Consider the following 15,233-nt stretch of genomic DNA (forward strand, 5'->3'; position numbering starts at 1 on the left):
TTGGCAAAAAATGACCTCATGAACCCCGATTTAGCTGAAATTTTTTTTTATGAGCTCTTTTTATAAAATAAAAAGACCCATATCCCGGGAAAAAATTTTGTGATTTTTATCCTAGGAGATATGGACCCATGGGGTTTTGAGAATTGGCATTGTAGACAAATTTTCAAATGGCTATATCTCAAGTTCTATAAAAGATAGAAACCTGAAATTTACAGCGTTTCAAAAATAATTGATTGTATTTTTATGAAATTGTTTAAACAATTAAAATTGTTTATATTTAAGTACTAAAATTAACCGTTAAATTTCAAAAAAAATTTTTTCTCAAAACTATTTGCTAAATTTTCATTTCTTATATTTTATTTAGATTCAGTTTTAAATTTTACTAAGAATTAAAATTAATTTTCTTTTTTTGAAAATTTTTGATATTTTTTTTCTCCCGCAAAACACATCAAGCGCATGCGGACTACATTTCCATTGAATGAATTTTCAAAGAATATAGTACATATATTCTTATATAATATTTTTGATTTCGATTAGTAATAAAATTCTACATAAAACCCAAAAATTTTAGGGCGATATTTTAATTAGAAGTACTTTTAAAAATTTATTTATCCTTCATATCAAACCAAACACACACACACGATTTTTCAGTAAAAACAAAAACAAAAAGGATTATGTCACACAAATTTTTTTTTTTACTTTTGATTCTGATTAATATATAAATTCTACTTTAAAAAGATATATTTCCACTGCCATATTCCTTTTAGAAGTAATTAAAAAAAATTAATTTATCAGGCGTCCTTCACATTGCTCATACGCACCATAATACCGGAAACTTCTACCAGTAGCTAAGATATATTTCGTTTTGCCCTCATCCACCACCAAGCCCATGAAGAAAGTATCTACAAGAGTACCTAGAAATGATAAATAAAAACAATAAAATGGTAACAAACAACATGAATAGAGAAATTGCTATTATTTATCACTCAATGTAAATATTAATATTATTTTATGTAGTATAAAATATAGTATTGAAGAAAATATAATATATATTAAAATTCTATTTTAAGGATATATAATTCAAATAAATATATATATGTTCTATTTAGAGCAAATACCAAAAATTAAAAGATTAAAATCACACATCTTAAAAATTCAAAACTGTACCTAAACTTATTTTAAAGCCATCGTTCCCGTACTGTTCCCATCATGATTTATAGGAAGTAATTAAAGAAATAGAATATCCTCTAGATATCAATGATATTAATTATATTTTTATAAAGAAAACATATTGTATAAAAGTTTAATGAGAAGTAAAAACCAGGCAATACTAAATAATTATATTTTTAAATTTAATGATATATTTTGAACTAAGTATAAAATAAGATGTACTTAGAAGTGGGAAAGAAATTGTATATCAATTTGATAAAATCAAAAATAATATAGACATAAAAGTCAGGTTTAATAAAATTAAACATTAAAGCAATAAAGAAACTCAAAATCCATAAATATTCATATTATTCTATTAATACCTAATATATATATAATATTAAAAAATGTATATTTTTTTTTTGATTTAGATATATCATAGAATTTAATTAGGTAACTGGTATTTTATTGATGTTAAAATTATATTTTTAATCTGTGTCTTGTGTGCCACATACACCCACTAAATTTTGGTTAAATGACGTTTTAATAAATAAATAATAATAAATTATTATTGTCTTTATTAAATTTATTAATAAGTTTTAATTAAAAACTAAAAGTTTCACGATGATATTATTTTTAGAAGTTTTCTTAAGAAGTAATTTGACAAGCAATTTATTTATTACTGTAGACTTAGTTAAATTTTTGTTAAATTATGTTTTAAAAAAAGAGTTTTTTAAAATAATAATATTTTTGAAAATAAATATTAATTATTTAAAATAAATTTATCAAATCTCACATCAAGTACAAACGCATTGAGTGCAATACCATAAAAAAATTTATCTTATTTTTATTAAATATTAAATTTTATTCTTAAATCTATATTTTTTTCTGTATATATATTTATTTTTAGAAGTATTTTCAAAAACTGATTAATCCCGTATTTCACTTCAGCAACTGAAATCACTAAAAAAAACAAATATTTTTGTAGTATATTTTTCGGGTTTTTTTTTTACAGTGTAAAATTGAATACGTTCAATAAAAACGTTTAAATTAATTTTGTTAATAAAATTTTTTTTGTAATATTAATTTATTTTATATGCTAAAAATGTCCCTATAACTAACTCATGTATAGTTTTCAAAAAATTCTTAAATTAAAATAAATTTATAATATCAACACATTTTCGATTACATAGGAATTTTTGCACAAAATAGTTTTGCAATTTATATATATTTTTATGAAATAATATATATGTATCACAAATACTTCACATTATATATTTTTGTATTCATATAAGTCATTATATATATTTCTAATAGCTTCTAAAATATGGAACGATGTAACATCAGTCAGTGAATACATTTTTTACAAATTCTTTTGAAAATAATACAGATAATAAATAATATAACTAATATAATTATTATAATAAATTAAATTAAAAAAATAAATAATAAATTAATAAATATTACTTATTTTGAAAATTTGATTTATTAAGTAAAACACGAATCAGAAATAAAAAATTAATATTTAATTATAATTTTTTAAAAATGCTATTAAACATCAGTTTTGTGTGTGTACGAATTATATGAACTATTGTTATTAGGAAAATTTCAGTATTCTAATAAAATTTCATAATAAATCTAAATCAAAAAATAATAAGTAAAACCTTTTTTTAAAACTATATTATATTAATTGGATTAATTAATTCTTCAAAATTATCTCCGTCGACTCTACCAGTTAAATAAAAACATTCAAATTTATTTTTCTTTAATTTAATTTAATCTTATTAGTTGATAATAATCATAAGACTAAAATAATATTATAAAATATTATTTATATCCGTATAGGATATTTGTACAAATTTTTATTTTCACGGAAAATTTTATATATAATAATTTTGTAGTTTCATCTATATGTTATAGTTTATAGTCAAAAATATAGTTTAGAGTAATTGTCAAAAATACTTAAGTTTAATACACCGTCACGTTTTTAAGATAATGACTTACGAGACGACAATAGTTTTATTGGTGTTACTTCCAAACGTTTTATTTACAACCTTGTCTTGAAAAGTAAAACTCATCCATTTTTTCATCCATTGTATCATTGTATTATTGTATTTGGAAAAGTTGATAAGTTTCAGTATGTATATTGTTTCATTATAAAAATGCCTAATTAATAGTAATTGAAAATAAATACAAAAATATACTCGAATTATATTGTTTTAAATATCTTTATATTATATTATTAAGATAGTAGGAATTATCCGTTTGCCTCCATCAATAGGCCTCCGATTTAATATGTTCTTAAAAATTTTCAGTTACGAATATCCTTACATGAAAAAATATAGCACTTAACTTAATTTTGTTAACCTATTTAAATCATAATTCTCATCTAGTTCAGACTAATCGATGTATATATAGTTCAATTAATGTCTATATCGACTTGTTTGGTTTAATATAAACACTACGTAAGATTTAATTTCATAACTTCATCCAAATTACCTGTCAGGATGAAAACCTAATAAATCGCATATTGTATAAAATATTTGTATTATATATCTGGGTGCTTTTTTTATGGAGCAATAGCTAAGAAAATATTTAGTATTAAATGTCTTTTATAGGAACAAAAGACTCACAAATAAATGTATTTAACATAATTATAATAATTTGTTACCGGGCTGTATTTAACATATTTAAAAGTTAAATAGCATAAATTGTTCTGTATTAATATATTTTTAAGATTCTAATAGTTACATATCCATTATATGGGATCTTGCTGCTGACTAATTGAAAATGAACTGTTATCTACCTGCTAAATAATAAAGTAATTGCAATTATTGATATCTTTACTAACTGGCCCTCAAAATATATAAAGTGAGATTAAATTGAATGGAATTTTACATCTGCGTAACTTAGAAAGACGAAAAACTATGCTTAGATATAGTGAATTTCAGCCTATATTATAAAATCGGTTTCACTTATTTTATTACTTCCGACAATAAGTATTCAACCTTAGCTTATTTGCTATTTAATACACATATAAATATTGAGGAGTACATAAATATATACGAATATATGAATTTCTGTGTATATGTTATTATAAATATATAGATTTACAGGCGTATAAATTAATATCACTGTTTATATCTATACACATATATAATAAAATTTTGTTGTGAATGCATACGGAAACCATCCATGTTAATATATTACATATTAATAAAATCATGATAAGTGTTTTTTAAAGTTCTTAACTATATATATTTTTTCACAAAAACCAAGAACAATTTTAACATAAATACGACTAGAAAAATTATTCATGGAGAGGCGTACTTGAAATAAATATAAGTATATAATTGTAGAAGTGGGTGCCATACTCATTTCCTTCAAAGTGCGTATCTTCTCTTCCTACTTGTGTTATTATTACTGTGTAGTACACGTTTGTGGTCCCGAATGTTACATTTCAATACTATACAATATGAAAATAGGGCATATACTAACCAGAATTCCCTTTTAAATTTATGAAAAGTATACTTTTAGGATGAACGCATATTACTTTTGATTGCAATACAATAATTTCCCCTATAAAGCGATGGATTGATTCCGCGTTATAGGAAAACACGTTATAGGAAAACACGTTATAGGAAAACGCGCTATAGTGATATTTCCGTATACCCCGCATACACACGTGCAAAGGTACGCGAAGCTAATTATGAACTTACAAATCCCCACATTATGTGGGGGAATGCCCGTGTTATGCGAGAGGGATTAATCGCGTAATATGAAAAGGCGTCATAAGGGTTTCGCGTTATAGGGGGGATTACTGTAGTAAACAATACGGAATGCTCTTTTTTTTAAAATATAGTTTAGTGACTACTAGTCCAAACGAAGTTGCCGATTGTTTGATTTCACCATCAGTGGCATCGTATATGAATATGAAAAAAAAATCTTTAATCTGAGTAAAACCTATTATTGAGGTCACAATTCTGTTAAAGTTATTATTAGAGTTGAAGAACACATTGTCTTCGGCGATGACGAGTTCACTTTTTCATGAGAATTTCAATATTTTTTAACAGAATAAGCCTAAATAACAAGACTTGAAAGTATGTCAGATATGTTTACGATATGTTTGTCGCCTCAAAGTTCAGTATTCTCAGAAAACACCGAAGTATTTTCTGTATCTGCTGAATGCTTCAGTGAATATTTGGTTCGAAAGAATGTTTGGCTTTGCCTAATAGAAAGATTATTCAAGCAATAAGTGTATATTTTAAAAATCTCAACTTAAATCATTATTTATATCTGTGAAAAACACCTGAATATTAGGATATAGTTTATTTATCAAGACGAAAGGAGTCTACAATGAAAATTGAAACAGGACAAAAAAAAAATTTATTAATGCTACTTTCTATGTTAAGCTCCGAGCTTTCTGTGTTGAGTGCTAATTATGATGAGGTCTAGACGCTTCTATGTCAAATTTTTTGCGAAGCCGTTAATAAAAATTTTTTTTTGTGCATTTAAAAGATACACATATATATAGATATGGTATATACATATAGATATACACATATAAAATATATGGCACAATATCTCACATACGAGTATAGTTTACAAATAAAATAAACGCGTCATTGTAATTTATTTTTCCTAGCTCATTTGACATGCGGCCCTATGCTCTTCCTAGGAATTAAAGGATTTAATATATATATACATATAGCAGTGACATCATCCAAATTAGATAAATTGTGAGAGTTAACAAAGATGATAGACTTCGCATCTTTTAGATAAAAAGAAATAGAAGTCATATGTTTATTTTGAAAAAAATTGTAGTAGAATTAAAACTTATGTCCTATATACTATAGTTTAAAGTTTATCTATTTTGCATTCATCCGCATACATTCAAGGATCGTATCCTTAATAATAGTAGTAATTTTTTCTTTCAGAGTTGTTAAAAAAAACAGCATTAAGTTTAGTTGAAACAAATTGGCAACACTTTTAAAATATCTCAAATGCTTATTTTTGACACATGTTTTTTCTTTTGTTGTGTACAATATGATATACAAAAATTATTAACACTAAAAATTAATTAATTTAAATAAAAGAAAACAAAATGAATATTAGAAGTTCAATGGCAAGCATTTTTATCTTATTTATTTAAATTAATTAATTTATTTATGTATTTGAATTTATTAGTAAATGAAAAGCTCATATGATTTTGACTAGAATTTTGGAGCATATTTCCAATGAAAATTCTGAAACTTAAGACAAGACTGAAAATTTTTTGCGAGTAAAATGTAAGTCTGAAAATTTCAAGAGCATTGTTGTTGCTTCACATGTTTTCTTTCGTAAGTTGCGAGTATTTTTTTGCTACTCTGAAAGAAAAAATTACAGCTAATATTAAAATGGACTTTCAAAAATCATGCGAGTAACTTCAATGAGCTTCCAACATATTACATATACCGAGTATGATTCTCAAATAACATATCATTTAAAAATGAATCTAAAATGTTATTTCTTAAATATCCATGAATTGCTATCTCGTAGAAAAATATTTAAACAATTTTGTTCTAAGTCTGATAATTTGAATTTGATAATTTGATTATTCTACCATTTAATAATCGGATGAAATCGCTGAAAAACAATTGTCTTTTAAAATATTATTAAATTAGGAACACAAAAAATTTTGAATTAAAGTTTTTATTTAGGTCAATAGGAACATACTTAAGTAGTAAGAAACAAAGTCATTGCTAATATTTTGAGAGCTGAACTAGCAGTTATTCATCCTATATTACTCCATTCTTAGAAACTAATATATATAAATATAAAAAGTGTATAAATTATATACCTTAAAACTAATTATTTTTGTGCATTAAATTCACTATTAAATTAAACTACATCCGGACGTCTTCATAGCAAACCTCACTTATAATATATTCCTGTTTAAAACGCATTTTTTTTTTGAGAACGCGGCAATTTTTCAATTTTTTGTTACGTAGTTAGACGTCTGTCTATATAACGAATTAGTCTATAAAACGAAATTTTATCAGGAACCCAAATATTTGTTTTAATAAAAGATTAGTCTACATGACAAATAATTCAAATGCAACGTATTTAAAAAAAAGCAACATTATTTGCGTTTCTCCTAGTATAAGATGTGTAGTTACATAAAATTCTCAGATATTAGAAAATCTTATCACAGATATATCTCAGTAATATCATTCAGACATTACATGCTAATATATACTAATGTATCTATACATATTTATTTGAATATATGTGAATTAAATATATTTCTAAAGTATATACATATGTGGCTTCAGTTTAGGTATCGTGGTGAGAAGAAAATTTGCTCCCGAAGAAACCGGCAAGCAATACGCCAAACGTGAAGCGTTAGGATATTAATTGAAATAATAAATATATAAATGAATATGTTGGAAGGATTCAAAGAGTGAAGAAGAAGCAACAACTAAAAATTGTTTAATTTATTGAAATTTAGTTGACCGTACAGCTTTGTTTCGAATATTGCCAAGTACTCAACATCAGTAATCTTAGGATATGTTTGAATTTTTATTAAACAAATTGTTCTTGTTGCTTCTTTATTGCTGTTTGAACCCTTCTAGTTTCTTTTCGTCATAAGATGCGTCACATTTGACATTGAATATGTTTCAATTTGTAATGTTAAAAATATGTTACAATCTTGTATAAGCGTTTAAACAAACAAGCACATGAAAAAGTTAATTTGGTATTTGCACATTTATATATTTTTTATATAAAAAATTAATATTAAAAAAAATATTCTTAAGTTCCCAAAATGCAAAATCTCTTCATAACGATGTGTTTTGCTGATCCAGATGATTTCGTTATAGAGAAATCCAGCTGTATTGTAGTTTTTATACGGAACCGTTGCTGCCTAGTAAGTGCTATCGCACATGCACATTGCTTAAATCTAAAATATGGTTGCCCTATTTACAGAAAGGATTACTTTTACATTTTATTAGATTCGACTGAATGCTCGCAGTTACATTATCCTATTTTGACTAGTAAAAAAATTGTTCAAATTTTTGTACATTGGCTAAAGCTAAAGTGTTTCCATTGTCAGTGCGCGCTTTTCAACGGCTTACAAAATTTTGAAAAAGTTAAATGCTTAAATAATCTGTAAATAGTAATTAAAAAACAGTCTTTTATTATATTCAAAATCCAAATATAGCTTAGAGTAACTTATATATAATAAAAAGTTTGTTTGCTCACTCGGCAACTACTTGAACGGGTGCGGGATGAAGTAATTGTTGAAATGAATTTGTTTGAAAAACTTTCTTAAGAAAAGCAGTTTAAACAATAAAAAATACTGCATGAAGTGCTATTGCGGGAGGGCTTGTAGACATTGGCATTGTTTATCTGGACATTGCTGGTACAACATTGTTAACATATAAGATAGGTTTATAGATGCACCCGTATATGCTTAGATTGCTCACAATATAATTCTCCCTGTGTAACGTTCTGATAATTAAGAACTAATTCTGTTGCCAATCCTAACAAAAAATTTTAGTTGATTGGCAAAAGGAAGACTTAATATACTTTTATATGGTACACTAAATTATAGTTTTGGCTAAAATGGTGTTTGTTCCTGTCTCTCAGCTGGCGCTGATGGCAAGAGACGTGCTTGTGAAGAATTCGAGGTTTCGCTTATTTGGTGCATTAACAGTGGGGACATGACACTGTAGCCATCGGGTGTTACTGCAGAAAACGTTTCAATATTCATTGGATTTACATAGAGATTTTCCACTGGTTGTGTTGGCGGCATGTCCTGTATTAATTGATTACTGCGTTCGAAATTGTTTTGCAGACTTGCTTGAGATACTATATCCAAGTCCAATGTTGTGTCGGTCTGTGGTGAACATTTGCGTAACTTTGGAAGCAGTTCCATTTCATCACTTTCAGTTTCTGCCATTGCAACAGAGGCACTTGGAAAATCTAGGCAAGGCGTTAATAGTCGCTGATAATTGGATATGTAATCGACTAAATCTGTTGCAGTTGGCCTCTTCTTAACATCTTGACTCCAACATGCATTTAGTAAGCCCTCTAATTGTGGTTTCACACCATTTGGTATTTGCAGTTTCTTGCCACTTTTCACAAATTCCAATACTTGATTATTAGTGAGACCTTGGTAAGGGAATGAGCCGAAAGTTATAACCTCATATATAACCACACCAAAAGCCCAAACATCTGAGGCAGGTGTGAACATGCCTAATGCCAAAGACTCAGGAGCCATCCAACGTACTGGTAGCATGCCTTTGCGATTGAAACGATAATAGTCGCTATTAAATGTTGGCCTTGCCATACCAAAATCGCCTAACTTCACTACCCGTTGTGCATTTACTAAACAATTGCGACATGCCAAATCGCGATGCACATACTTTTGCTGCGCTAAATAGGATAAACCTCTAGCAACATCCAAAGCGTACATAGTCAATCGCTTTGGTGAAATATCAGAATCATCAGTTGTTTTATCGTTAACCAAGTGCCGACGCGCCAGTAAATAAGTTTTGAGATCACCGTACAACATAAATTCCATTATGGTATAAATCGGTTCAGATTGTAGACAAACACCAAGTAGTTTTACAATGTTTTTGTGTTGAAAACGCTTCATAGCATCAGCTTCAGAAAGAAAGTCCAAGCGATCTTCGCTAGATGCACCTGCCTTAAGTGTTTTCACAGCCACTGCTGTCCAACATTCAGATGTAAGTTGAGCCTCCCCACCGTACACAGTACCAAATGCGCCCTCACCTAAACGTCGATTGATAACCACGTTTTCTTTTGGTATCTCCCATTTGTCTAAGGTGTTATTCTTATTGCGTGAAGGCGATAACAAATCAATACCGAACGTTTTCATGATTTTCGCTGAACGTTCGAGCTTACTATCGTACCGTTGTTTCCAAAAGAAGAATGAAATAAGTGATACCGTCACAACAGCCAAAACACAGAGTATAGTGGTAAACACAACGACTGCACTATCACAATCTGTATTCAGTGTTTTGGCCAATGCAGCAAATGTGCAATCATATGTTCCATCGCCAGGTGGTTTAGTAGCTGAGAGCCATTCAATGGTATTAGAATCCAAAATCAAGTCACCACCTTCAGTGTGCATAGCGCTTCTAATACCAACGATTTTTGGCTTGAATTGACCAACTTGCACAAATCCTGTTTGTCGCCACTGTTTAATATCAAGATCAGTTATTCTTGAGCCTCCTTGACCAAAGCGCACTCGACCAGATAACCCTTCAAAATCTGTTTCCCAAATTATCTCAGCTAAACGCTTTGTGACTGTTTCAGAGCGTAAATTGTTTACAGCTTCACTATATTCGCGAAGTAATTTGTCGGCAGCCAAGGCGTATGTCCACACAGCGTCGTAAGCAAATCCAGCGTAGTTCGAAATACCACTGCTATTATTTTTGATCAGCCAGTCTTCTATGGTTCGATTTTCTTGCATAATTGATTTAGGTGATCCAAATGGTGTGTGCATTATTGTGAAATGTCCTTCAAAAGCCTAAAAAATAAAAATTATTAGCGCGGCTTCACAAAAAATAATATGTAGAATAATTGATTTATAAATGTTATTATCAAAATAGTACATACACAATTTATAATACTTTGAATCAAATTTTCATATATACTGTGTATATATAAGTTATATAGCGAAGCAGCTTCACAGGCCTACATAATTTCGCCGACATGGAAATAAGTTAAGCGCCTGTAAGGAGAATACGTACAGAAAACTGAATGAAAAATAACTTCTTCCAATAGCGATGCAGATATTTAATGGAATACTTGTTACTCAAAGCTTTACAGCTGAGTAGAAATAAGTTTATATCAAAAACTCATTGTATTCGATAATTGGACTGAATACCAGACACTGGCTATAAAAGGTATATATATTGGAAAATATATGATAAAACTTGTAATCAAAGCTAAAAAATTTTCATACATTACGTTTAGAAAAATCTAAAATAGTTGTTTTGAATCAATAGCTAATCTGGTTTCGGTGAGTTCTTGCAAATAAATAACAGCTTAGGAAAGAACGGTCTCAAAAATGTACTCTTTTACTCTCAATATAATCGAAAATGCAGTTACACTAACACAAGTTAGAAAAAAACGTTCTTTAAACATCACTATTCTTACAGACAGTCAGGCAGCATGAAAAACAATCCAATCTAGAATGGTGAAATCGAGGACGGTCATGAAATACCGTACATCATAAATGCTCATCTAAAATCCCAAGGTCTCTCTTTTCTATGTTCCTCGATATATAAATATTGTCAGAAGAGGTTTTTGAAATACATATAAGTAAAGCCAACACTTCACTATAGGCCCCGATTTGTAAACTATTTAGACGTGTAGAAAAGTTCCGCATAGCAATAACAAATGATTTGTGGACTAATTGGAAAAAATGTTTGGTCACCAGCAACCATGGGCGTACCCAGGGCCGAAATTAGGTAGAGGGGCGCTGATACTTTTCTTGTAAACAGTATTAAATTTTTATTCAAAACAATCATAACATTTTGAAATCTAGGGGGCGAACTCCTGAAGTTCTATAATATAATGTTTTGATATAAGAAGTGCATACCCTTTTCATTTGCTCGCTAGTGCAGCTGTAATTGTAAGCTAATTGGTGAACTGAGGTAAAGTTTTTTGACAGCCATGCCGGTAAAAACCACACATAACCTTCATATGCAGTCATCTGCAACAACAAATTAAAAAACAATTAGTCAAATTCATAGATATCAGTTAAAGACAAATTTTTATACGTACTTCCAACTTATAGGCTTCACACAAAGCTACTTCAGCGTTTCGATTGTGGATATCTGCTATAATAATTTTGGCATGCCGCTGCTTCAAGTCTCTAAGTATCTGTTGTTGTTGAAGTTCGTAATAGCAAAACAAAACTAATACATATTCGAAAGTGAACTTACCTTGTTCATTTCTTCCGGACTCACTTCAGCTAGAAATTTCTTGTTAGCTATGAGTTCAAGATCTTGTTCCTTCATAACTGTTTCCATATGTGACAGATACTCCGTGTACTTTTGGCCATCTTCAGTTAGTGCAGCTACACGTCGCCAATTTAAACGTTGCATTAAAGTTATGTAGGCATCCACATATTGCCAATTTGATCCAATTGTTCTAAAAAAATATGGATATTTTTTTCTATCAACAAAGGAAGCACCCTCAGCTGAGTAGGATATGACTGTCATGTTTGTATGTTTTGATATTCCAGCAATTGGTTCCACAGTCTCACTACATGCTGGACCCAAAATTCCTAAAACATTTTCTATAAAAAAGAAATGTATAAATGATTTAAGTACTTCATCTGGCTTGCATTGTCCGTCATTTTTAGGTACAATGAATTCGTAATTGCTTAATGTTGTTGAATCTTTCTTAACCGCTTCAACAGCACTATCAATGACTGATACAAGGTTTTGATGACCGCGACTAGTATCATTTATGGGAAAAATGCCGCCTATTCTAATTTGTTCTTTAATATCAGGTCTCATCCATGACATGTAACTATCCTTATTATGAAGCAGCCAGTCGCAAGCAACCTTATTGTAAACATCACCTATTGACATTTGCAAATTAGTGACATTATGTGGCATATAGCTTTGTTGCAGCATTATCAAATTATGTAAGTCTTGAGATTCGAGGCGAAAGTTATGTAAAGCATGCAACAAATAACGTTCATTGGATGCCTTCTTGTAAAAGTACTTCAATACAGGCGTCAATTCATATTTACAGAACGAATTCATTAACGAATCCAATTGTTCGCAACGTGGCATCACAATACTCCTATACTTGAAAGTACCATCAATCACATCAGAGGGTGTCCAATGCAAGACAATAAACCTTTTATCTTTGTATCTGGAATCGTTTTGGTAGAGGTTATGTAACCAAGCAAGTTTTTCACGAAAATTTGGACCCAGCCAAAGAACATTAAGAAAACTGCTCGTTTCATTTATATGTTCTATTATAAAATTTGAATCAAGTTTGTACTCAGCAATAAGAGTAACGCATTGGTGTTGATGCTTGCACATAGCGCTCACATGCATTTCCGCACTTAGAAAACACTAAATAAATATATTTAAAACTTTTTACATAAGTCAACAATCTCACCCATTATTTTCGAGCAATGATTTTAAGATATCATGATCTATTATACTCTGCTGATAAAATGGATTTAACGGGTTTAAATATGCGGAGTTGTGAAGACCATCAAAAGAATCGCCGAATTTGGCTCCTCCCTCAAGTATGGTTCGATCTATTTGATACTCAGGAACAAACCAACCAAATCGGCCAGACGGCATTGAAGAACCAACTTCATAAATATGTGCCGGCACTTTTATGTACAATCCTGGTGGCATTCTGACTCCTACATTTATCATAGTAACCTTATACTCAACAAAAAAAGAACTATGCAATAAAAAAATAAATTTTTAGTAATTTTTCAAAATTTTAATGTGGACTTTCGAAAACTCACGTCATATCTTCTAACATATGGAACTGATCTTCTTGCCCAAATTTGTTGCCATAGACGTCAAAATTTGTAAGTTCCACATTTTCATATGTGAGGACATTCTGAACAAAAATCGCAAATATCCTCGTCATGATTTGATGCAAGGGATCTTCTGTAATTTGCAAACCAATGCGAAGTGAGTCCTCACGAGCGCTTTCATCTGCAATTGAAGACAAATTTAAAATGTTAAAGGCTTAGTTGGTATTAATTAATAACAGACATTATACTTGTGTTAAAAATGTAGATAGCCGTCAAGTACATTGTAACCTCATTTTATTGCGTGACTAAGTTAGTAAGTTCGGATATATATAGTCCAAAGTAGGATATGATATGCTCAAGAAGTACTTAACATAAAAGCTACTATTAAAATGTTTACTTCTGTCACATATTGAGCAATGACAAACTATATCTTTTAATAATGCATACTCAATGGCTTTATGTTGTTAATTAAACGATTAAGAAAGAGTTTCACTCATTCTTACTGAATATCAATAAAAATAACCGGATGATAGAATTGTTGATAAAAACAACAGCTACACATCTGGTAATGTATTGTGTCATCAACCTGTAAAGGGTTGATAATACGAGGGCTGCTATATATATTTTTGGCCCAGGCAACACTCAGTGTTGCCAGGTGCAATCTGACATTTTCATTGGAAAGGTTGACATTTTTTAGCATAACATCACTTAGAACGTTTTGTCATTTAATTATGAATTGTTTTATTTACATAGACTTGAAAAATTCATCACGGCCAAAAAATGGAATTAACACGTGAACATTTTCGTGCGATCATTTTTCACAACTTTCAACGTGGATTATCACGACAAGAGTGCATTGATGAACTTAAATCTTTGTATGGCGATGAAGCACCATCCTATAGCACTGTGAAAAACTGGTTTAATGAATTCAATCGTGGCCGACGCTCGCTCAATAACGAATTCCGTGAAGGTCGTCAAAAAACGGCCGTTGTGCCAGAGAACATTGATGCCGTGAGTGAACTAATAATGCACGATCGTCATGTGATATACCGTGAATAGAGGCATCCTTGCGCATTTCTTCACCAGCATACATTCGATATTGCATGAACACTTGACCGTAAAAAAGGTTTGTTCTCGTTGGATCCCACACAATTTGACAATCGCTTAAAAAAAGGCTGGTGTCGATTGGTGCAAAGAAATGTTAAAAAAATACGTTCATGGTGCTTTAAAAGACGTTTATAAGATCGTCACAGGTGACGAATCATGGATCTATGTGTATGAGCCCGAAACAAAACAACAATTGACCGTGTGGGTCTTCGAAGACGAGCCAAATCCAACGAAAGTTGTTCATGGAAGAAGCACTTCGAAACAAATGATCGCTTGTTTCTTCGGCAAACCTGGTCTTGTGGCGACTGTTTCGCTTAAGCAGCGAAAGACAATCACTTTTGAGTGGTACACCACAATTTATTTGCCTGAAGTCTTCGGAGTAATTCGAAAAACGAACAAGAGAAGACGAATCATTGTTCACCATGACAACGCGAGCTCACAC

General features: G+C 29.9%; 1 protein-coding gene across 1 annotated transcript in view; it reads right to left on the reverse strand.

Annotated features, from left to right (window-relative positions):
- Positions 1-6,854: 6,854 nt before the first annotated feature.
- LOC119662716 (receptor-type guanylate cyclase gcy-13-like) overlaps positions 6,855-15,233 on the reverse strand; it is a 100,392-nt gene continuing 92,013 nt past the window's right edge. Inside the window, exons 4-9 of the mRNA XM_038072413.1 lie at positions 13,670-13,865; positions 13,306-13,602; positions 12,111-13,248; positions 11,950-12,048; positions 11,765-11,878; positions 6,855-10,687 (exon numbers count right to left, since the gene is read on the reverse strand). Of these exons, the coding sequence (XP_037928341.1) occupies positions 8,750-10,687; positions 11,765-11,878; positions 11,950-12,048; positions 12,111-13,248; positions 13,306-13,602; positions 13,670-13,865 (3,782 nt within the window). The 3' untranslated portion in view covers positions 6,855-8,749. The remainder of the gene's footprint in view (positions 10,688-11,764; positions 11,879-11,949; positions 12,049-12,110; positions 13,249-13,305; positions 13,603-13,669; positions 13,866-15,233) is intronic.

This window comes from Teleopsis dalmanni, chromosome X (assembly GCF_002237135.1).
Source record: "Teleopsis dalmanni isolate 2A chromosome X, ASM223713v2, whole genome shotgun sequence".
Lineage (NCBI taxonomy): Eukaryota > Metazoa > Arthropoda > Insecta > Diptera > Diopsidae > Teleopsis > Teleopsis dalmanni.